A 25193-nucleotide genomic window follows, 5' to 3' on the forward strand; every position below is an offset into this window, starting at 1 on the left:
AATCCGTACATTAGGAAAAAAGAGAGATCTCAAATAGCCCAGCCTTACACCTCAAGGAACTGGAAAAGGAAGAATAAACTAAGACCAAAGTTAGTAGTAAAGGAAGAAAAAGATGAAGAACAGACCAGAAATAAATGACATAGAAACTAAAAAGACAATAGTTCTTTATAGAATTAGAACATACAAGTAAGCATGCAAATGAAAACCCCTTGGAATCCCGCCACTGTTAACATTTTGATGTGTGTTGTTCCAATATTTTCTGCAAATATGTGTGTATATATGTATGTTTTACCATGTGAGTAAACCATAAATGTTTTTTATTCTGCTCCCACTAGTTTGTCACAAACATCTTTCTATATCATTAAATATTCATGTAATGGTCGATTATTCCATTGTCTGTCTGTCTCTGTCATTTATGTAACTGAATTCCTATTGTTGGAACTGTTGATTCACCTTTTCTTTTACAGATAAGATTATTCATGCAAAAAATTAGATAAATAATGATTTTTGTATATTTCCAAGTGAATCAAAATTAAGCTGTGGCAATGTAAACATTTGAAGTTAATTTCTTTAGTTAGAAACAGGGAAAGTGAAGGCTTTCTCTGTTTAGTTAGGGAAAGAGAAGCCTTTATGGAACATAGTTCTTCGTATTATCTCTGAGGACTCTTCAGGATGTAAGTGACAGATAACCTAACTAGAATTGAGTCTACAAAAAAGGAAATGCATGAGTGAATATGTCGGCCTAGTAATATTGCAGAACAACCAACCACAAAACATCACTGACACACTAAAATGTGTTGGGAGTGCGTGGGGCTTAGTGGATCTCAGCTGAACTTGCTCATGCATTTGGGGCCAACTGCTGGTTGAACAGGTATAGAATGGCTATCAGGAACATTCATGTGAAAGGAGGAAAAGACTGGTCTGTCATATTTTTTAAAGATTTATTTGTTTATGTATACAAGAACTGGGATACAGGCCAGAGGTGTGGAGAGTGAGCAGATTCACCAGAGACAAAGTAGGGAACAGAACAGGCAGACAGACTGAATATACTGCTGAGGAGAGCAGTGGGCGAGTCAGGAGAGGTCTGCTGCACCATGTGGGTAGCTCCCTGGCCAGCCAGGGATGGAATTCGTGCTGTAGTGGCTGCAGACAGCCCCATAGGTTGCGTCCCACCCCACTGAGCCACCAAGGAGGCCTTGGGCTGCCATTTTTCTCTGATGATTGCATTTAGGAATCTTTTTGGTCGAACCACCTCTTTTTCTTCTAGCTGCAAGACGGCCAGTAGGTTCTGATGTACACATCAATCCTAGTTGATTGGTGGTAAACTGTCTAGAGTTTTGAGAAAAGTTATGAACTTAAACAGGACTGTGATGGATTAGTCACCTTCACCACCACCAGGTCTCTCCAAAGTCCCTTTGGTGAGAAGTTCTGTGGTGAATATTTTGGAGGTTCTGACTGTCACCTAGTACAACTAAAAAATGCAGAACTTTGATTTACAAAGGAAAAAAGAGCTCTAAGAAATTTTCTCTAAGAAATTTTGACCTGCTTGGGAGTAGGGTGAGCAGAATTTATAAAATGTTGCATGTAGAATCATGTAGTATATAAAGTTTTGGGGTCAGCCTTTAACTGAACATGCATCTGTCTGTCTTTATCTATCCATCCATCCATCATCATCAGTCTATAATCTGTCTTAAAAAATACAATGTAGTTTTAGTCAAAGTTCTAAAGAAGCTTCTTTTCTAATTATCCTTTTTCTTATTTTTCAGATCTCTGACTAGTCGCTTTCTGGTATAGACTGAAAGGAATGCAGTGAAAATTCTGGCCAACAGTGGAAATATTGGCTTAATCCCCAACTGAATATAACATTCCTTCTCTTCAGTAGCACTTCATAATAGAAGAAAAATGTATGGAAGTGCAAGAACAATCACCAATCTGGAGGGGAGCCCTTCTAGATCTCCTCGTTTGCCAAGGTCTCCTCGTTTGGGTCACAGACGAACAAGTAGTGGGGGAGGTGGAGGAACAGGCAAAACTCTGTCCATGGAAAATATTCAGTCCCTTAATGCAGCCTATGCTACTTCTGGACCTATGTATCTGAGTGATCATGAAGGGGTGGCTTCAACAACTTATCCAAAGGGCACCATGACTCTGGGAAGGGCCACGAATCGAGCAGTATATGGAGGCCGCGTCACAGCCATGGGAAGTAGTCCCAATATTGCTTCAGCTGGACTTTCTCACACAGATGTCCTTTCATACACGGATCAACATGGTGGTCTGACCAGCTCATCCCATCATCACCACCACCAGGTACCCTCCATGTTGAGGCAGGTAAGGGATAGCACAATGTTAGACCTTCAAGCCCAGCTCAAGGAACTTCAGAGAGAGAATGACCTCCTCCGGAAAGAGCTAGACATCAAGGATAGCAAGTTGGGGTCTTCCATGAACAGTATCAAGACCTTCTGGAGTCCTGAACTCAAGAAGGAGAGAGTCTTGAGGAAAGAAGAAGCAGCCCGGATGTCTGTCCTCAAGGAGCAGATGAGGGTTTCCCATGAAGAAAATCAGGTAGATTATGATTCATCTCATTGTTTTTCAACCTTGGGTTCTTATTGAATTCTTGATGCTTTGCAGATGGTACAATGACCTGTGCAGAAGGAAGTTTGGCATCATCAAGGAATCTATGGCTTAGTGTATATTTCACTGGGAGACTGTGAGAGGGCATAGGAAATAGGAGGTTAAACTCAAGATCTCCTTACTTTCCAACAACCTTTCACATTGTTCAGGGAGGGGGATTCAATCCTCATTGCCTAACTTTTATACTTGATTAATTTTGTTTTCTTTTTTTTCAGCAGTCACAATAGTGGCTCAGATGTGCTTTCCTCTGAATAGAAGAAGGTGTTTTTTTTTTTTTTTTTGTAAGAGTAGACACTTTAACAGCAACATTTAGAAGGCCATATTTGACTGTTAAATTGATTTTTTTTTAAAGCACCAGTAACTTTATTTCCTTTCAGAATGAGTCAAGTTTGTTCTCAAAATAGCAAAGTGAACAGTATTAAGTGGGACTGTGTAAAATGGGTTTGTAATTATTTTGGATAAACACAATAAATTTTAACTGGGCCTTTCTTCCTTCTTTATTAATCTATGTGCATCTACTGTGAGCAAAGTGCCTTTTTACTTCTTTGATCCATCTTTCATACCCTAGCAAGATTAGTTTTTCCAGTGTCTATTTACAGTTATGCTATTTTGCTTTAAAGTCTTTAGTAATTACTCATTGCCTCCAGAATGATTTGAGTTTACAGCACTTCTACTGGAAGGCCTGATCCAGCCTGTCCAGTCATATTTTGTGCCATCTTCCTGTCTATCTCCTATGCTATCTGTGCTACCATTTGGTAATTCCTGCACACATTCAGGGTATCCAGCCCCATGCCTTTCCTCTCTGTTTTCCACTGGTGGCCTACTTAGCACCTCTTCTTCCTGCTTTTTCCCTTCCAGTCCTAGCCAGTCTCCATTTTCAAGTTCTATCTCTTCTGTGAGGCTTAGTTTTATGTTGCTTTTATTTCAGAAGGGATTTGGAGTCAGACAGGCCTGGCTTTAAATCCCAACTTCACTTCTTATTGGTAGTGAAATAAGTGCTACAATATGGGGCAAAGAGAATGCAGTGCCATTTGGCTGAAAAAGTTCACAGCTATCACTTAACTCTCTGTATAAATTTGAGATAATTCTAACTTGGCTGAACTAGTGATTCTCCAGTAATTGGTCTTGCTGTTGGCCTAATGAAGCTCTCTGCCTTTCTTGGGGTCATCTGTTGACCTCCCATCTGTTTCCCTGACTACCATCCCATTTGGAGTCCAAGGGCCTGTGGAAGCATTTGTGATCTGCCTGAGAATCTGCTCTTCACTCTCCTTGTATGTGTAGAAAGCAATCACCTTATCCCTTTGATTAGATGACAGAGACTTTGCTGGTTTTCAGATATGGAAATATGATTTTTAGTTGGAACAGAAAGCTTTGTTCTCCACTCCTAAATCAAATTAATGATCTTCACTATCGTTTCTGCTTTTTTTCTGACTTTGCTAGTTCATGAAGTCCTGTGAACCTGCTATTTCTATGTGCATTTCCCAGTTCTGTACTGGTTTTCTTCCTTTTTTAGTTGTTTTTGGAAAATAGTAAAATCAGTTTAGGAACTATGCAAGCAGAGACAAAAAGTTTGAAAGCTGTTCTTTAAACTGTCAGCTCCAAAATTATTTCTGTCTCACCTTCTATCATTATTTTTTTGAGCACAGAATCCTACTTTATACTTATATATTTGTTTATAAATTGCATGCTGTGTAATTCATAAAGAATTAATATATTGAGCAAATATATATAATATATTGAGGTAAATTTGAATTACACACAAAACCTTTTGATTCTTAATAATAATATTTTAAATTCCTTGTCCAATTTATGATGGTTACTTCAAAATAAAGTAGCTAATCCAATTCTACTAAACTGCCCCATATTGCCTTAGGTCAGAAAAATGGAAGATTTGAGGGTGTTCCCATGGCCCCTTCTTTGTTCTGGAGCCTACTGTGATCACAGGCAACTTTGGGTACTGTGTGTGCATACGACTATGTGACATATGACCCATTGAAAGATCCAGTATTAATCTGTATATTAAATATAAGTATAATTTAATTATTTGCTTTTTTTAGGTTAAAAAATATAAGAGGAAGAAGAAGTATGGAGAGTTTGAAAAGTCAGTTTACTTGCAATATGAAGTGGTATTTCAAAGTATAGAATATGAAGAATGACAAAAAGCAAATCATTAAAAAAAATCGAAGTATCTCTCCTTCCCCCTTTGGAAGTATGCCAGAATCTTTTTTAGGGGTATATATTGACACCTATTGGTCAGGATAGAGTAGATACTGCTGTAGTTATCAACAAACTTCAAATCTCAGAGGTTTAACATAACAGAGATATAGTTCTTGTTCACCAGAAGTCAGAAGCAGGTTAAGTGACTCTTCAGGGCAGCTCTCCTCCAGAATGTGACTCAGGGTCCAGGCTTTGGAATCTTGATGCATGTCTTCAAGAGTTGCAGCAGCAGTGGAAGAGATTGCCTGGAGATGGCACATTGGTTCCTCAATGCCTCGGACCAGAGGTGACACAATGGCAAGGGGTTGGGACGTGTAGTCTTCTCCTCTTTCCAGGAAAGAGGAGAGTAAAGTATAAGGGAGCACTACACATTTCTACCTGGGAAGAGGGAGTTAATATTTGTCAAAAAGTGGGTCTAGATGAAATAAACTGGGAACAATTCAGAATTCTGGTGTTGCTGCTATTTCTATTCTTACTCAACCAGTAGCCATCTTTTGGGGGCTTGCACAGAGCTAGGCATTGTTCTTAGAACTGTGTTCATTGTCTTATTTAGTGTTTGCATAAATTAGCTTCAGTAGGTGCTAGACTTTTTCTCATTTTACAGATGCAAAATAAGTGTAGAGAGAAAAAGAAGCTTGCCCAAGTTCACATAACCGGTTAGTGACAGCTTTGGACTTTAAGTCTTTTTTATTTTTAAAAAAGATTTATTTATTTATGCATACAAGAACTAGGGTACAGGCCAGAGTGGGGAGAGGTGAGAGGACTCACCAGAGTGGGGAACAGAACAGGCAGATTGACTGAAATACACTGCTGAGGGGAGCAGCAGGTGAGACAGGAGAGGTCTGCTGGGCCATGTGGGTAGCTCCTTGGCTGGCTGGGGATCAAACTCATGCTGCAGTGGCTGTGGATAGCTTCATAGTGCTGTGACTTAATTCCTTGCGCCACCAGGGAGGCCCTGTACTTTAAGTCTCATCTATTTCATGTCAGCATTCTCAGACGCTCAGATCCTTAGCATCCTCTTAACTTTGTGTTCACTATTGTCTCATCTGATCATTGAACACTGAGATATACATAGAACACTGAGATATGCATAGCAACAAAAAATTGCTACTTCTGTATGTTAGATTTTAAAATGACTAGTTTTAAGATAATGGTTAAGAATATGGTTTAAGAAGGATTTTTATTTTTAATTAGGAATTTATTTTTCCTAGAAATGTTCTTTTATGCTATTTAGTGTCTCTACCAATTACTTGCTACAGTTTCCATTTAGAGGAGAAATCTTGGAAACTTTTTGTTCTATGGAGGAAAAGAATGTAAAAGAGATAAGGGATACTTTTTGTGTTTTTTTTTTTTTAAATAATTTTTTTTTAAAGATTTTATTTATTTATTTATACAAGCACTGGGTACAGTCAGAAGCACGGGAAGGTGAGAGAATTCACCAGAGTCAGAGGGGAGAACAGAGCAGACAGAATGACGAAGTACACTGCTGAGGGGAGCAGCAGGTGGCAGGAGAGGTCTGTGCGCCATGTGGGACCCTCGCCCGGTGGCCGGGGAGCAGCCGGGGATCAAACCAGCGTTGCAGAGGCTGCGGGAAGCTTCACAACCCAGCGCTCAACCGCTGTGCCACTGGGGAGGCCCGATAAGGGATACTTGATTGTGATTTCTTATCAACCAGAGATAGCATTTACAAATGTAGTTCTATCAGAGGGTATTTGGGTAATTAGAATTTCACTAACTAAATTCAGATGATCTAAAAACAATCTGAATTGTACTATATGTATACAAAATGGGAAGTAGTTTCATTATAGGGTGGAGGTGAGGAAGCTAGAACACTCATATATGAAATCACAGTTTCGTGAATTCATTGTTCACTAGCACATACTTTTCCCTTTTATGTGCAGTGTTGTAGAGGTCTTCCACTCATCAAATCCTTGCAGTAGACTTTGAAGTCCTAGAGGTTGTGTATGAGGGAGCTGAACCCAACTCCAGATCGAAGGGTGGGTGAATACTCTCCCTGTTTTATAGGAAGTCCAGCAATATTTGGGAATTTGGAGCTAGTTGCTAAGTGGCTGTGGTCAAATTCTTTATGTGCAACTCAGGTTGCTGGATGGAGAGTCCACCCTAGATCCTCTCTCAACTGCCAACCCCCAGGTTCTCCCCAAGGCCCTACTTCTCAGTCATGCAGATCAATCTGAATAGCAATCCACTTGAGATTGCTAAGGGTGACAGTACTGACATTTGGAATCATTGACTTGTTTGTATAAACCAGAGTGCATGGATGAAGAACTTTCTGCTTCATTCTGTACTTTCTTGAATAGAAAAAAAAGTGGGGCAAAGCACTGTAGACAGCTAATTCTTTGAAACTGCGTGAACTCATAGTCCATGCTCTCAGTGTCACACCTATAGACTGATTTGGGGAGAGGTAATGAGAAAAGATTGGGAATGGGTGTTCAGGTGTCACCTGAGGTTGCCCCCTTATTATATTCAATGGCTGGTGGGCTTGGGGTGAATGTTGGAGGGGAGAGAATGTAACTATAGGGAAATAAATTGACCCAATTTTCTCTAAAAGACTGTATGGTTTTGATTTCTTCACTATTCCATTCTACTTACCTGTGTGATGAAGAATAGAGAGAGAGAACATGGTAGTACATTTTTTAAAAAAAGTCTAAGGTTTAAATCTTGCAGCTTGGTGCATAGTTATTGACTTCTCATGTGCCTGGGTATTTTGTGCAATTATTGACTGCTTTTTTAATGGATTTTTTCCCAAATTAGATGTACACAAAGCAATTTTTAGACATTTTCCTAGGTTGTGCTTGGCTAGCCAAGGATCTGCAAGAATATAAATAGCATCACACACTGGGAGATTGTACTAGATGTAATATTTACCCATCTTGTGTGTGCAGAAGTGGGACAAGGTCATTGGGAAACATAACCTAAGAAGTGTAAGTAAACCTGTCTGGGGATTATTACAGCTTTTAAGCAATGGTTATATGATAATTTCTATTTCTGGCATAACACAAGAGGAAATAATCTAAATCAATATAATAGGAGTTTTTGACTACTTTCATCATATGATTTATTGATTCTTATTTTGAGCCTGGAACTTGAAAAGGCTGAGATAGATTACAATTTCACGTTTTCTTCATCATTATTATTTCTTTTATTTGAATTCCTGCAGAGCCATTTCAACAGTGGTCATTCAACTCTTTCAGAAACATTCTTTTATTTATTTCTTTGACAATTGTAATACAAAGCATCCTGATTTTTATTTATTTTTTATTTTTTCCCAAATTATATTTATTGAGGTAAAGTAGATTTACATCTTTGTATCTGCCCCAGGGATTATAGGTTCAAACCTCTACAAATGTATACTTTCATACCCTGTCTACCACTAGTGCCCCAACAGCCCTCTCGCACATTCCAGAGGGGCCCTTCCCTCCCCTTCTCTCACTCTACCAACCTCCCCTTCTGGTTGCCTCAGATTTATAGGCAGATGTTAAGAGTTTATTATTGGTTTGGTTTTGACTTGCCATTTGTTATATTTCTCTATATTCCACATATAAGTGACACCATCTGGTATTTGTCTTTCTCTGACTTATTTTGCTTAGCACAGTTCTCTCCAGTTCCACCTATGTTGTTGCAAATAGCAGGAGTTCATCTCTCTCTCTCTCTCTCTCTCTTTTATTGCTGAGTATTTCACATATCCCATGAAACCACACAAATATATTTAAAATCTCTGCTTGTATCATATCCACTAACAATCAATTGCCTAAATCATGCTATGTGGTCTAGAGGGTGAGGTCAGGGATCTCCATTCCTTGCCAAAACAGAAAGGAAGTGAAACAAACAAACAAAACACACAAACACACACACTAATTCCATCTGTCACAGATTGAATATTCTTAGAACTAAAGGTACTGAAGCCATCCTTGGGAAAGGCTGCTTCAGGAGAACCTCTGGAGGTGAGACGTGGAAGTTTAAGAACTGTGGAGACAGATGATCACAGTCAGTTTGGGCAAAGGGTCCTCATGGTGCCTGATGAATGGCTCAGTTCAGGCTGTGCTGTCTTTTCTTCAATATCTCTAATGAAATCCAAGTAGAAGCCTGGAAGTTACTGCAAGAACTTTTGTTTTTCTGATAAAAGGGATAAATGTCACCAGCAATGTTCCTTCTTCTTCTTCCTGCCTTGAGTGCCAAAAGAAAAGGTACATTTTAATGAGGTGAAATGAGATCTTGAAGGACCTTATATATTAGAATAAAAAAATTGACTTGCTATTTGTATTGGGCAATAATCCAAAGTTATGACATGAAAACTAGTGAAAAAAAAGCAAATTCATTAATTCCTGTAATGTAATGGAATTACAAAACGACTCAGGGATGGAGTTTGGGGTTGACTGGATCAAGGGTCTCAAACTATAATAGGACTTTTTCTCTCCTCATTCCTTCATCTTTGATTCTCAGTGTCTGCCTTTGTCTCTAGAAGAAGCCTCATTTTCTTCTTCATGTGGTGAGCAGTCTTGCCCCAGACTGAAGGGTTAAGGGATCCCTATGTCTTCACTTCCCATTTGGAAAACTTATGGAAAGACTTTGGTCCTATCTTGGTCATGTCCTGCCATCAGGACTTGGTGACTACTTGTGGCAGGTAGGGACAGGTACGTGTAGAGGGATTATTAATAGGGTCATGTGACTGGTGACCCTATTAGAACTGCAGGAATTGTGAGAGGAGCAAGTGTCTAAAGGAACTGAGAAGAAGGGCAGAGATGCCCAAGGACAAAACCAGATATCTCCTGCACTGATGTGAGTTGCTTTTAGGCACCCTCTTCCTCTGAATGTTAACGGTTTATAAGTCATGTCAAGAGATCTGAGAACTTAAGAAACCAATCATCTGTCATGTCTATGAAAAAACTGTAACAAATTTTTTCATTTTTTACTCTGAGTTGAAGTGTGAGTGTCTGTGCTTTCCCAAAGTTACATTGGCAGTTGGATTTAGAACTAGGTAACATAAACTAGTTTAGCAGCACAACATAACTAGAAATACTGAATCTTGAGCCAAAAAAATGTCCATCTTCCTCCTCTTGAAAAAGTCTTGGAGCCTTAGCTCTTCAGAGAACTATAGCTTTTGTCTACCTTTCCAGAAATGTGGAAAAACTTTGGTCCAGACTTAGGCAATGACCTACTTAGACTGAAACCACAATTTTAAATGCCTTTCATGGGTAGGTGAAAACTTCCTTTGGTTCTGAAGATAGATGAGATGGCATGGAGCCAACAGTTGATTTCTTTGTTTGCTAGAATATAGGAGAAAGATTTGAAGTGAACTATACATCTTTGTCACAGATGTCAGCTGTTTTTTTTGCCTCTGTAATCTCTTGCAGTCAGCCTGAGAATCAGCCATGTGCACTGCATTAGTAGCCTTACAGATTTTTTTATTCCCAGGTTTTCTTATGAAAGACTTGGCCAGTTGTAGGAAAATAAACATTCTTGTATGCTGGACCTTGGGAGAGCTAAATGTCTTCCATCTTCCATTTTCTCCCTGAATCACATTATTTTGGCTATAGAATAGCAACAACACACAATCACCCCCCAAAAAACATATTGGAATATTTCAATGAGGATATTATTTTAATCTTACTTATGCCAAAGGTACTTATTGAAACCAAGTTCTGGAAAGAGAAGGCAGAGGGAGTGGTCACCCCTAAAACATTCTCTGCCTAATAAAATTCCCCATAGACAGCATCCTCAGAGGATTTTAAGAAGCAAGTCTATGTTGACAGGAAAAAAGTAACAGTGATTTTATCAGCCAAAGCAGACGGGGTCGGTGCTGAACCTGGCCTCTTCTGGCCAGAGTGCAATTTCAGCTTCTATAATTAGTTGCAGGTGGAGCTCTTGTGTTGTTGTTTTGGAGTCCACTGACATCTGTGTGCAAATTCCCACCACCCCCAGTTGGCATTTGGATTCAATAAGTGGTTTGGCTTTGCAGGAATATAGAAAATTGTAAATCTATTTCACACACATATATAGATAAAGCTGCTCCAAAGGTCAGGTTCTGAAAGCTGTGGAAAGCATTTTCAAAAGTTTGGGAAGTAGGTTTTAGGCAGAGTGTGGGCATACAGCCAAGATTTGGGGCTGTCTGACAAACAGAATTCTGGCATGCTCAGTTTCTGCTCTGTTGCTCTGTGAAGCCAACATTTGATTTTATCTTGGAAGGGATGTGCAGCCATTTTGTATTTTGGTAGGAAAGTAATGGAGAGAAGTAAAGACTGAGGCAACTATTTCTCATCATATAAACCCATGGCTGGGTTTATACTGTCTTATTCGGCTAGATACATTGATCATGTTAACTGAGTGGTTCTCAACTGGAAGCAATTCCATCTTTCAAGGACTTTGACAATATCTGGAGACATTTTTAATTGTGTAACTGGGTGGGGCATGCTACTAGGATCTGGTGGGTAGACAACCAGGCTGCTTTTACACATAATCCGGTATGTAGGATATCCTCTCACATTATCTGGCCAAGAATGCCAACAGATATAAGAGAAACCCTGAGTTAATTGGATTATTACTATATCTTAATTTTTCTTGATTCTCTGCACTCAATTCTTTTACTTTGTGATGATCAAAATGTATATTTCTATAAAAGGAATGATCTGATTCATCATTGTATGGGAAATAATTAACTGTGAATGTCTTTTACTTTTTTTTTTAATCTTGACCTAGACAGTAATCAGGGATTTTTAAGTACCTTGAGATCTCTTATAAGGAAATGGGTAACTCTTTAAGGAAATGAAGTCAGATTTTAAACTATTACCTCTTTATATTTTTACTCATTTTTTAATGGTAGTTTTGTCCATTACTGGTATTTGATCTTGAAATACCATTTCAAGCATTTTAAGCATTTTCCAGCCACTTACTGTATGCCAGAAATTTGCTAGTTGCTTTCTATGTGTGTGAGCTCAATAGCCCTGTAAAACCCATGGCATCCACATTTTATAGATGAGAAAGAAAGACCACCTGATGTCTCATCAGAGGAAAATACCAAAGGAACATTCCTATCTTGGAAACTCACCCAGAAAGATGAGAGAAAGTAACTTTAGGGCTGGCCAGAAAATTTAAAGCATGGGTGGCAGAGGAATGAGAGAGATTATCTCTTAGGATGCTTAATAATGGCATATTCCTTTGACAAACTCCCTGGATCCCAAAGAGCAGACATTCAAGAATGGGGAAATGCTTTATTATGGATTATTGGACTCCAGTGAGATGTGCTTACTAATCCAATTAGAATTCTTTATCATCCTGCCTCCCTCTACAGGAACTTGAGGGGACACAGATAGCCTCTAGGCCTGAGAGTCGCTGTCATGTCTCAGCTTCCTGTCTGGGTGGGTTTTTCATCTCACTGGCACTGGTCACACCTATTCAGGAGCTGTCATTTTGGACTGTTACAAGTTTTGTGTCTCAAAGTTGGATCTTCCCTTCGTGGGTCCCAGATTCCTTTCCCAGAATCATGTTAGTTGGAAAATGATCAGGAATAAAAATAAAGTTTCTCACTCTCTCATTTTCTCTTTTGATATGTTTTTATACAAAGTCTGTGAAAAAGAGGCCACTCAAGAAAAGCGTACATGTCTTCTCCATGTAAATGTTCAATAGAAATTGCCTGGAATTGCTGTTTCAATTTCAAATTCAGAGAACCAAGAATCTGGCCCAGCTCAAATCTGGAGCCTGGTTTAGGTCCAATCAGTTATGAACAAAGGAATGATATCCACACCCCCTCAGCAAAACTATGAAAAGAAAAAGGGACATGATGGCTAGATTCTCTCACAAGGGTGCTTGTGGGTAAGAAGAAAGGACAGCTATTGCTGGGAACATTATAAGTTTATGCAACTTGTAATGGGGAACTCTCTGTATTTCAGTTACTAGGAAGACCAAGACCAATGAAAGGAAGTTAACTAACTACAGTGATCTTTCTGTAGTCAGCTATTTCAAAAACATTGGCTTCTGTAGCCTTCTGGAATCTCTTGACCTTCACTTCCACTTGGTCAGTTTGTACTTCGTGCCCAGAGTTGGTATTGAGTGTCACCAGATTAATTCATGTTGTCTTAATTTTTGTGGACCCATGTGATTCCTTTGTATAATGTCAGGTTGCATCTTCTATGGAACTTTAAAAAATTCTCTGCTTTTCTTAAACTCCCCTTTTGGGTCTCCAGAGTGGATGGAATTACAGGGTTACATAGGATCTCCAAACTTTTAAAACTAGATGTGTTATAAACTGATGTCTTCTATCTTGAGCTATAATAACATTCTAAAAAAATATAGTAGTTAAATGTTATTCGACACATGATCTAAAAAGCAATTGAAAAAAGTCGAAATTCGTTGTTCTTTCCTTGGAAGAGCTTTCTGAAATATCCATGTAAAATAATGTAAAAATTCTCAAGACATCCTGAAATCAGTAAAAATCAGTAAATATATGGGAAGGAAAGTTGTACCAGTGTATATGTGATGGCCAAATTTAGAAATGCTCAAATTTAGAAATGTAGTAAATAATAAACAATAATTGCCTTCTCAAAAATTTTAAACTTTCTATAGTTTTTAATTTTGGGGAGCCATTCACTGTTTGAGAAGCCAATGAAAACTTTGTAATTTACCCTAGAATAATGTGCATTTCACTTCTTCAACTCTGCCCTAAACTCCGAGGACATCTAAGGATATTTCGGTAAATCCTCTCTCTAGATATTGCCATTTAATATTAAGTGTTGCACATCTATTAGGAGGAAGTAGTTCCTGGTATAATGAAATGAATGTGCGCTTGGTAATGTGAGACATCTTGGCTTCACTGCTCTCCAGTTTGTACTAAGTAGGGAACATGTGACAGGATTTTGGTGATAGTTGAAGAGTAGTAAGTAAGTTGGTAGGGTGGAAATTTGTAGATGGATTGTGCCAGGTTCACTGAATGTATCCAGGTGCAGTACTAGATGTGGTATATTTTAATCCACCCTCAGGAATAGATTACCCTGAGACAGTGTGCATAGTGTTAGGTGGCAGAGTAAAGCACAAGTTTAAATATTTCCATTAAGAACGTTAAGTTCATTATGTTTGTCTTGAGATGCCAAACTTCCTAGTTTACTTCAGATTATTTCATTTTCCTTCTTTGTAATTGCAAATAAAACATAATACTGCAAATTAGATTACATTGTAGGCATTTGTGATAGAGCAAGGAACAAAAGATTCTGTCAAGTTATCAAGGAAGGTTAACTGGGGACCTACCATGTTCCCAGTCATAAACTAAGGACTAAGGGACCCTTTCTGTGCCCTTACCAGCTTGTGAAAATCATGAGAGACCCACTTCTTTATCTTGTGTAGAACATGACTAAGGGACACAGGGGTGAGATACCCTATTTTTTTTAAAAAAGATTTATTTATTTATGCATACAAGAACTGGGGTACAGACCAGAGGTGTGGAGGGTGAGAGGATTCACCAGAGACAGAGTGGGGAACAGAACAGGCAGATTGACCGAAGCACACTGCTGAGGGGAGCAGTGGGTGAGTCATGTGGGTATCTCCCTGGCCAGGGATCGAACTCATGCTGCAGTGGCTGTGGACACCTTCATAGCTTGCATCTTTTTTTTTTTTAAAGATTTATTTTTTATTTATACAATAGCTGGGGTACAGACCAGAGGCGCGGGAGAGTGAGAGGATACACCAGAGACAGAATGGGGAGCAGAACAGGCAGACAGACTGAAAGCACTGCTGAGGGGAGCAGCGGGCGCGACAGGAGATGTCTTCTGTGCCATGTGGGAATCTCCCTGGCCGTCTGGGAATTGTACCCGTGCTGCAGAGGTTTCGGACAGCTTCACAGCGCTGCGCTCAACCCACTGCGCCACCGGGGAGGCCTCATAGGTTGTGTCTTAACCCCCTATGCCACTGGGGAGGCCCAAAATACCTCATTTTTGATGGACAGTTGATTCTACTTTGGAACTTTACTTGACATTAAGTTTGAACTTGGAAGGAAGCTCCTTGTCCAATTAATTAAATTTTCTGAAAAGTTCTTTGCATGAGCTTTGCTCTCTTTTATAGAAGCCTGCCAAAGTCTAGGAGAGTAGACACAGCATTCTCCAAACACCCAGTCAGTATAGGGTTCCTGGAAAGTGTTGGGGAGGGAGAATTGGGGAGATCTAGGTAAGAACCTTTTTAGATCTATTAGTATTCTCACATTTTATTTTATTTATTTTTAAAAAATATTTTATTTTATTTAATTCTTACATCATTTTTCATTTTTGCACAATGTATGCATTTTCATTTTGGTTATATTCCCCATACAATTGAAACCCCCCCCCTTTGTTTTGACCTTAGTCCTTCCTCTCCGCCCCCGTAGTGTGTCTCTGGTTTATAGTTGCTTGTTGATTTTGATTTTTACTTTGTATTAATTAATCTTTTTCCTGGTCCCTTATTTAGGTTTTCTAAATTCCTGCTATGAGTGAGACCATCCGGTACTTTTCTTTTTCGCTGATTGCATACAAAACAAGCCTCAGAGGGGAGATCACTTGTCCGAGGTTGCAGTTAGTGTGGCGTTTGAACCCAGGCAGACTGACTTCAAAGTCGGTCTCCAAAGTTCACATTGGCTGAAGTGTGACATGAACAACTGTGTGTACCCTAGGTGATTAAAGGACAGGCTTGGATACCTTGAAACACTTGCATTAAATACTTTGAAAGCCCATGTTCAGAAAGTCATTGCCCTTCCAAATTTCTTCCAATACTTTTGATTAACTTCAATGAGAAAAATCTCAATTTGGTGTCAGTCTGGAATACCTTCTTAATACCTATTTGGTGCTTCTTACTCTTAGTACTGGGTGTATGTTGACATTCCCGCATGATTTGTAATTGTCAGTTTTACCCTTTGCATCTGATTTGCTGCTCATTCAGTGTTTGTGAGCTGACTAGTAATGTGCATCAGTGGGACCTGCCTTCTCAATTCTTGCTTGGCTGTCTTTGACAGTGGTGATGAACCCCAGCTGTGGACATGGATTGCCTATCTTCCATTTCCAGCTGCAGTACTGTGGACAACTTACGTTCTTCTTTTTTTTTTTTTCAAGATTTATTTTACTTATTTATGCATATAAGAACTGGGGTCCAGGCCAGGTGCTGTGGTGGGGTTGGGGAGTGGTGAGAGGATTCACCAGAGACAGAGTGGGGAGCAGAACAGGTGGATCTACTGAAATACAGTGCTGAGGGCAACAGTGGGTGAGACAGGAGAGGCCTGCTATGCCACATGGGTCAGATACCTGCCCGGGGATTGAACTCATGCCCCAGTGGCTGGCCATAGCTTGATAGCACTGAGACTTTAACCCCTATGCCACCAGGGAGGCCCAACTTACTTTATTTCTTTGAGCCTGTTTCCTCACCTGCAAAGTAGGCATAATAATATTACCTATGTTAGGTATGTTTACTAGGGGAAATTACTGAGAAATTAAATTGTATTAAATGAAGGAGTTGTATGAAAGTACTTAGTACCATAATAATACAAGTAAATATCTAAATAATTGATGACAATAAACATGAAGGAAATCAATCTGAGGACAAAGGCAATACATGGGGAAGTAAAGAACTGGGAGAATGTCAGGGAAATGGAAACAGCCATACCTAAAGATCACCTTACTTCTGGATTTCTTGCATTTGTGTAAGTCATTCTGACTTGAGGTTTTGTTATTAATGGCAATAGCCAATATATTTTGATTGATAGGACCATAAATAGACAGGGATCTTTGTTTGAAAGCTTTGTGGGTTATAAAAATGAGTAGGTCCAAATTCCTCCTGCAAGAATCTAGTCTAGCAGAGAAAATACTATACTCATAAAAACGCATTCAAGAAAAACCCAGTAAGAAAAGGAAGAAAGTTGTACTTGTCATTTAAAGATACAATTAAAATGCTTTAGGAGCCCAGAGAAGGAAGAGATGAGGGAAGACTTTTTATAGGGAAGGTGGTATTGGAGGCAGTCCCTGAAGATGGACATTTAATGTTAAAAAAGTGTGTAAGATGGAAGTAAGGTAGGTGACAGAGTCCAGATTCTCAGTAGAGGACATGATCAAGAGAAACTAGATGACCAGAAATTTATTTCATAAAGCATAAAATTGAACATGGGTAAAAAGTGGTCCAACTATTGCACTCATGTTTAAAGAAGAGAAAGAGGAATTGGGTAATGGAGGTCACCTTTTATTTTTCTGAATCAAGAGTAGTGTGGGGCTTAGTATATGGAAACACATGTTGGGACAACCTGTATTTAGCTTCTGTGATTTTCCCTTTGTGTCCCTGGCTCTGGGAACTCCTCTAGTGTTTCCATGGTACAGCAGAAGGATGAATAGAAGTGTTTCTTTGTCAGTGCTGATGACCAATAGGGAAAGATTCTTGTGGATCCAGAAGAAATTCTGGGTCTGCTGAATTGACAGCAACTGAGTTTTCCGTGGCTAAATTCCTTGACATGCCTTTTCTATCATTAGTGTGTGTGTATACACACACACACATACATGAGAGAGGGAAAACTGCCACCTCCAAAACTTGATGCCTAAGTATTGTTATATGCCAAGGAGATGCCACATTACTATCTTCAGAGAACTTTTTATTACCCTGTTTTTTTTTCATTAACAGAGTGAATGGAATTAGAATATTCTGCTCTTGAAATCAGGTGCGTATGAACTTCCTAAGGGTGGTTAGGGGAGATTTTGACCAGGGTATTGATCTCCTTAAATAAATCCAAGTCAGTTCATATTTTTCAGATGACTGCTCTGGAAAAGGTTGGGCCATAACCATACCATTCTCACACTAAATTTAAAAAAAAAAAAAGAAAATTATGTTACATTTTTCTGATAGGTTGTATAGAAAGTTTCTGCAGTCTGAGATGGAAACTGTAAAATATTGTATCACTATAGAGGGGTAATAGAGAAAAAAAAGAATATGACTTCCCAGTAAATGCTGTTGTCTAAACCCTCAGGAACAGCAAGCTTTCAAGTTGCCCTATGAATATCACATGGCTCCCAGGTCTAGTGGAACCACACATAATCCAACCAGGTAAAATCCTGAAGTTCAGATGAGGTGTCTGATAGACTTTTGTAAACATTAACCTATTTTGCTAATTTACTCATTCCTTTTGCAGCTTACTCTGGACAACTACAACTCTTATAATGTCATTGTAACAGTTTGTATCAAAAGAATGGTCCTGCAAATAAACTTTTCTAACCCAAATTTCTCCACTAGTCTTAGACGTATCTTCCCCCTTTCCAGTGGAGACACCACTAGGTTCCCCCGTGGGGTTACACAAGGTGATGACTGAATGACAAATGGATCAAGTCAACAAAATGGAAGAAGTCTGCCCTGTGCTGGAGTAGGTGCTGAGAGTTAGTAATGGACAAAAATGGCTGCCTGTGTGGAACTTCCATTCTGATGGGGAAAACAAAAAGCATTACTTTTTTTTTTTTTTAAATCATGTTTTATTGCAAAACGTCACTTGTCCAAGTGGTGATGCTGAGTCAGGTTGTAGGTTTCTGACATCAACTTTCAACCTGTGACAGAACATGATCGCGGACATGGGAAAAGTGGATGTTGGGGTGTAGTAGGTTGGAAGTGGTAATGTTGATTTTCATACTCTTTCTGCAAGGAGTTTGGCTTTGAAGATGGGAACTGGGTGGGGAGGGGCTTGTAGAGCTTGGGGACTCTTCCCTGACCAATGTGTGATATACTTGACCATATTCACTAGCTTGTGAGAAATGGGTCAGTAGAGAGGGTTTGTTGGTTGGACAAAGCTTGCAAGAGGATGGAAGAGATGAGATCAACCTTGAGTGGGGGGAGAACTTTCCCTCCTCGAGCCCAGAGAGGAGGTTGTCAAGGAAATGAAAATGTCCAAAAAGCAACAGTAGTAGGTGTGAAGTAAAGGAAGTAACTTCTCACTACCTAAGGACACTGGCTTAACAAAAAGAGAAAATCCCAGACTGGGCATTAATTTAGATTTGACTTTGGTACCAGTGAGGCTATGATGTTGGCTATATCACCTGTTCTGGGCCTCAATTTTCCCTGACTGCATCACTGTAATGAATAAAATTATTTCAGCCTTCCCTATTGGTTGAAACATGCCACAGCTCTAAGCTACTCAAACATTTTCAGGGAAATTGAATGCCCTATTGGCTAAAGAAAGTCCGTGTTTTTTTTTTTTTTTAAAGATTTATTTATTTATGCATATAAGAACTGGAGTACAGGCCAGAAGTGTGGGGGTGGGGGGGGCAAGAGGATTCACCAGAGACGGATGGGGAACAGAACAGGCAGATCTACTGAAATACACTGCTGAGGGGAGCAGTGGGCAAGACAGGAGAGGTCTGCTGTGCCATGTGGGTAGCTCCCTGGCTTGCTACTCGTGCTGCAGAGGTTGTGGACACCTTCATAGTATTGTGCTTAACCCCTTGTGCCACCAGGGAGGCCTAGTGTTGTTATACTGTGACCTCATGAGTGTGATTTGATGGGGGCACGTGGCTAGGATGAGATACGTATACTTGAAGCTGGTGAACATGTGCATGTTGATGGTCCTGTGTGGTGTGCTGGTGGTGCTATTCAGGTGCTGCTGATCAGGTAATTTGCTGGCTGTGAGATGACACTGCAAGCCCATTACTCTGCTTAGTGGAGGCAGAAACCACCAGTATTTCCCAGGAGAAATTTTACAAGTAAAATCTAATTTTACTTTTGCTGTTGATGGCATTTCTCAGCTATACTAATTATCATCCTGACAGAAACTCAGCAGAAATATACCCCACACTCCCAAGAGTGTAAAGGGGGAAAGAGGTTATTCTTAAATAATCCAAGAAAAGGTTTTACCTGTGGATTACAAAGTTACACTACTTTTTTAGTCATGACATTTTTAAGTGGAACATGCTCTGACTTAAAAAGAATTTCTGTGTTTGCTTTACTTTTGGCTTTCAGACCTTGTGATCCATTTCCTATTCAATTGTAATTTTAAATAAAATTATTTTAGGAAGGAAAATGATAGTTTGGGATTGAATGTTGTAGCTCAGTGTTTTTAAAAGGTATTTTGCAAATTGGGAATTATGTTTTGCATTCTTCCTCAATTCCTCAATAAGTATCGAAGTACCCATCTGTCTACCCAGTCAGCCATCCATCCAGTTGTTAAAATAATATTCTTGACTATTGCAGTTTAGTAAATAGTTACCAAATAAAATGTACAAATATATAGAGACCCAGTGCCTCGTGGGCTTTTTGAGGCCAGGAGGCCTAGATCCAACTCTGACTCTGCCACAAATTGACTGTGTGACCTTGGGGATTGGTTGCCAACATTGAAAAATTGGGAGACTTCCAGGGAAAATATGGATTTCTGAATTTTCACGAATATCAAACAAATCTGGTAGGCTTAGGTGGGACAACTATTCTAGATTGCTATAGTGTACCCTTTAGTTGGCATAATATACATTCTTTTTTTTTTTTTTTTAAAGATTTATTTATTTATTTATGCAAGCACTGGGTACAGTCAGAAGTGTGGGAGGGTGAGAGAATTCACCAGAGCCAGAGCGGGGAACAGAACAGGCAGACTGACAAAACACACTGCTAAGGGGAGCAGCCGGCATGGCAGGAGAGGTCTGTCGTGCCACGTGGGACCCTTGCCAGCGGCCCAGGGATCAAACGTGCTGCAGAGGCTGTGGGCAGCTTTGCAGCCCAGCGCTCAACCGCTACGAAACCAGGGGAGGCCCGGCATATATACATTCTTAGTTTAAAAGTGAATTGAAGAATATTTTCAAACCTAAGGAATAAGTAAAATATAGTCTCTTTTACTTTATTATAAGTAAAATAAAGCCTCCCTCTACCTGTGGGAGAGGGTGGTTGCATCATCTTAATAATTCTTGTGGTCTTCAAGGATTTTAAGAGCCACACACATGGTTGGAAAATGGAGAAAAACCTCCTTTTGAATATTTGGGGAAGGAGCAATGATAAGGTGTATCAGGGTTGGTTAATTGTTGAAAGTCCAAGCTAATTGACATGATTTTGGGTGATGGGGGAAGTCTGATGCCTGACCTGGAGTAAAAGGGATCATGTTTCCCAGACATATGGAAGGAAAAGTAAAAGAGAACTAGTAAAAGTTCACTTTCAATTAAGATGCACCCCCCCCCTTATGCTAAGAAGGAAGATGCTGTGGCATCTTCTAGGGAATTTGCTTTGTAGGAGAGGCACTGCCTTTGTTTGCTTTTCTGGTGAGTTGGATTTCTACAGCTGCTCATGGTTCTTAAACTTCCTAGGAAAAGTACAGCAGATAGAATTGTGATGAAATCAGCACACCAGTCCTGTATTTCCTAAGGACACTTAATTCTAATACTGTTTAGCTGAATTCTAGTTGGTGGCTTTTATTTTGGGACAGATTTTATGTTATGATAGGTATGACAAAGGGTGTGATGTGTATGCGTGTGTGTGTATGTGTTCAGTACATCAGAGGGCACTTTATAGTGAGCATTATTCTTTGAAAAAACATAGCTTATTGTATACATTTTCCATTAGAAAGAAATGTGAATTTGTCAGGGGTTTGGGTAGGATTTTGATATCTCAAGGTTACTGTTCTTTCTGTCTCTCCCCAGGATCTGAAAAAGCAACTATATACCTAAAGACTAGCAGTCAGAAGGGAAACAGTATGGTTTTATTAGTTAATCCATGAGGATGGGCTCAATATGTGGGGTGTGGCTACGTTCCTTTTGCCCTTTTGTGGCCCCATCCATGAATGCAACATGTTTTAGCCAATTCTTGGTCACTGGCTAATCATATCAGGCACCCCATTTTCAGAGTGGAGCCAGTAAAGATTATCAGAGAGAAGTGGAGGGTGACACCTCTTGATGTCCAAACCCTTATAAGAAGTTGGGAAATAAGATTTATCATAAATTTCTTTTTTTTTTTTAAAGATTTTTTTATGCATGCAAGAACTGGGGTGCAGGCCAGAGGTGTGTGTTTGTGGGGTGAGAGGATTCACCAGAGACAGAGCAGGAAACAGAACAGGCAGATCGATGGAAGTACACTGCTCAGGGGAGCAGTGGGCAAGTCAGGAGAGGTCTCCTGCACCATGTGGGAAGCAACCTGGCTGGGGATCTCACTCGCCCTGCTGATAGCTTCATAGGGTGTGTCCCAACCCCTTGCACCACCAGGGAGGCCCCCAGATTTATCATAAATTTCTATACATAAAGCTAAGTCTTGTTACTGTTTTATTTTTCTTTCTAGTCATTGCCATATTCCTGATTTTATAATTTGTACTTTATCAATAGCTAACTAGATATTGGAATATAATTTATAGTAATAGCTAATTTTTATCGAGAACTTATTGAATACCAGGCATATATTTACTCATTTGCCCCCCAAAAATAACACTGTGAGTTAGGTATTGTTTCAGTTTCCATTTTACAGATGAAAAAAAAATGGTGACAGCAGAATGCAAAGTAGATGGCCAGGTTCGAAAGTACGTGTTTCTGTCTCAAGAGGTGGGTAAGAGATTAGTGATGGGGCCAGCCCAGCGACTGGGAGACCAGCATGTAGTTTAGAGCCTGGCTTGGATCTGCCACAAACCCATTGTGTGACTGATAGCTTGCTAAGGAATACCTCACTCAGAACCTCAGTTTCCTCAACTGAAAACTGAGGGTGTGATTTCTGGTTAAGGTTTTTGGGCCTCTGTGTTAGTATCCTGGGGGCTGTTAGAGCAAATGACCACTAACTTGTTGGCAAAATAACAGCAGCAAAATAACAACAACCAAAGCCCCAGAAATTTATTCTTTCACCTTGATCTGAAATCAAGGTGTTTACAGTGTTGGCTCCTTCTGGTGGCTTTGAGGGAGAATACATTCTATGTCTTGCTCCCAGCTCTTTCTGGCTGCCAGCAACCCTATAGTTCTTTGTTCTGTAGATGCATCACTGATCTCTGCTTCTGTTTCACATCACCTTATCTCTGTGTCCTGGTGTCTCAAATCTCTGCTTTTCTCTTATGAGGGCCCTTGTCATTGAATTTAGGGCTTTCTAAATCTAGGAAGATGTTATCTAAAGATCTTCAACTTTTAATTACATCTGTTCTTTTTCTAAATAAAGTCACATTCACAGGTTCAGGGGATTAAATATATCTTTTGAGGGCACTTTTAAATACACTACATTCATCTTCTAGCTCCCCCCCGCCCCCACCACTGCTCTGTGACAAGGACCACAAATATTGGAAAAGAAAGTGTTAAAGCTAGGTGTGCCACAGTGGGTAATAATGTAGCATCTGGAGTCCAGAGCCCTGGTTTCCAGCATTGGCTCTGCTATCCTATCTCTATGACTTTGAAAAAGTCACTTAACCCCCCGAGTTTCAGTTTTCCACTCTGTAAAATGGAGCAATAAATGTAACATTAAGGGATTATTAAATGAACGACTATATGTGAAATACTTAGAACAATGCTGTTAGTATTAGCTGCTATTTCTTACTTCCATTTAGAAGTTAAGTTCATGCCTATGATTTTGACAGAGAAATGAATTTTGTGAGGTTTGCATTTAAAATATGACAAGAAGCAGCCCACAAGTAAGCTATTTTTCCATCATTTTAAATCTGGAAGTCCAAATGTGTCTGAAATATAAGGATTATGCTTTATAGTGTGCTGAAACAATTTTTGGCTCAGTCTTTTTAGACCTCAAATAAGCTAAAGCAGGGCGCGTCTGTGCTCACGTTGGAAGAGGCGGGCAAGCAGATGGAAGGTTGCTGAGGGAGCGTTTTGATATGCTCATGCAGGAGGCGTTAATATTTCAACATCTTTCTCATTATTTACAGTTAATTTTTATGAAAGATTTTTGGAGATGCTCAGTTTTTCCCCTTTCCACTGAATGGCACAGAGTTGTCACAAATCAATCTGTTAATAAGCTAAAGAATTAGCAGTTTCCTGTTTGGGGATTGAAGGCAGTTTCAGTTTTGCAACTAAAATGAAGTTTAGTTTTCTGGATCCTGATTTTTTCCAGTGATAGCTCATTGTCTTGCAAAATTCACCCATCAGCCTAGGCACAGGAGGAATAATTATTGGCTTTGGTCTTTTGTTAGAAATAGACCAGCTGATTGACTTGTATTAACATCCTATTCCTATGCTATCTAAAGCAGGGAGGATACAGGTGTGTATGAGAATTCATCATCTCACCAAAGATGAATTCATAGTGGAGAACAGACCTTGAAATAAACTATCACAACTTAGTATGATAACTGCTCCAATTGAAATACTGAAAATACTTAAGAAAAAGGCCTTTGAAGGCAGATATACCTGCATTTAAAACTTGCCTCTAAAAATTAAACCACTACTTGGTGTTCTCTGAGTTTCCATTTCCACATCCGTAAGCTGGGATGATTTTACAATATCCCTCAGAGAGAGGTTTAAATGAGATAATACATGCAGAGTGCTTAGTGTGATGCCTGGCACATAGTAAGTACTCTGTAAATGTCAGTCATTATTACTCTAGGAATGAAATGCCACAGGAAGAGCTGTATATAGAATATTTCCATTAATTTATTTATGAGTTGATGTTCATGTTTCATATTACATGGTACATTTAATGAATGCATGCTTTATTACCTGTCTTTAAATCTTTTGCCAAGGTTCATTTACTAACTTAATATTTTTTTTCTCATGGATACAAATTAAAATCAGTTTGCTCTATATGTGGATGTATATAAATTCTGAAATCTGACATTTTGGATACAGCTGTGTGCATATAATTTTTTAAAAAGTCACACCATAATTACAGGCACTGCTACTTAGATACTGAAAACATCTTCTGTTCTGCCTTTTAAGGAACAGCTTCACTGAGACCAACGTGAGTAAATGAGACAATGTTTTGAGAAAATAAGAAAGGGTTCATCCTAATGGTTAATAGCGCAGATCTTTGGGGGTCTCAGGTTTGCCCATTACACTTTGATCACTTTGGGTAAATAACTCAACTTCTGGAGGTGCTTTTTTTACTAGTGCACTCTGCATAAAAATGTGAAAAGCCCTTAGCATGAGTAAGAGTAAACGTTCAGTAAATGTTATAACTACTTGACGGTATTAAAAGAACTGAAATCTTCCAGAAATCTGGTAAAAACCAAGGTATAGTTAGGGTTTTGGATGGTGGATATAATGGAGGACAAGAATAGAAAAACTGGAAGGAGGCCTCACAAGACTAAAACCTGACTCACACAAGGAGTTGGGGGTCGAGGGGAATAACATGACCATTAACCCAGCTGTAGAGGTCAGACCATTAGGCACCAGTGCCTTATCACAAGGCATGAGACCCAAGAAGGATCAGACTGCTATAGGGAGTGGAGCACAGAGCTGAGGGTAAAGATATGGAGA

At 39.4% G+C, this 25193-nt stretch overlaps 1 protein-coding gene across 1 annotated transcript in view; it reads left to right on the forward strand.

Annotated features, from left to right (window-relative positions):
• Window positions 1-1902: 1902 nt before the first annotated feature.
• ERC2 (ELKS/RAB6-interacting/CAST family member 2) overlaps window positions 1903-25193 on the forward strand; it is a gene marked incomplete at both ends in the record, with an annotated part of 688274 nt that continues 664983 nt past the window's right edge. Inside the window, one exon of the mRNA XM_084248450.1 lies at window positions 1903-2559. Coding sequence (XP_084104576.1) covers window positions 1903-2559 — 657 coding nt within the window. The remainder of the gene's footprint in view (window positions 2560-25193) is intronic.

Source organism: Talpa europaea, assembly GCF_964194135.1.
Source record: "Talpa europaea genome assembly, chromosome: 11".
Lineage (NCBI taxonomy): Eukaryota > Metazoa > Chordata > Mammalia > Eulipotyphla > Talpidae > Talpa > Talpa europaea.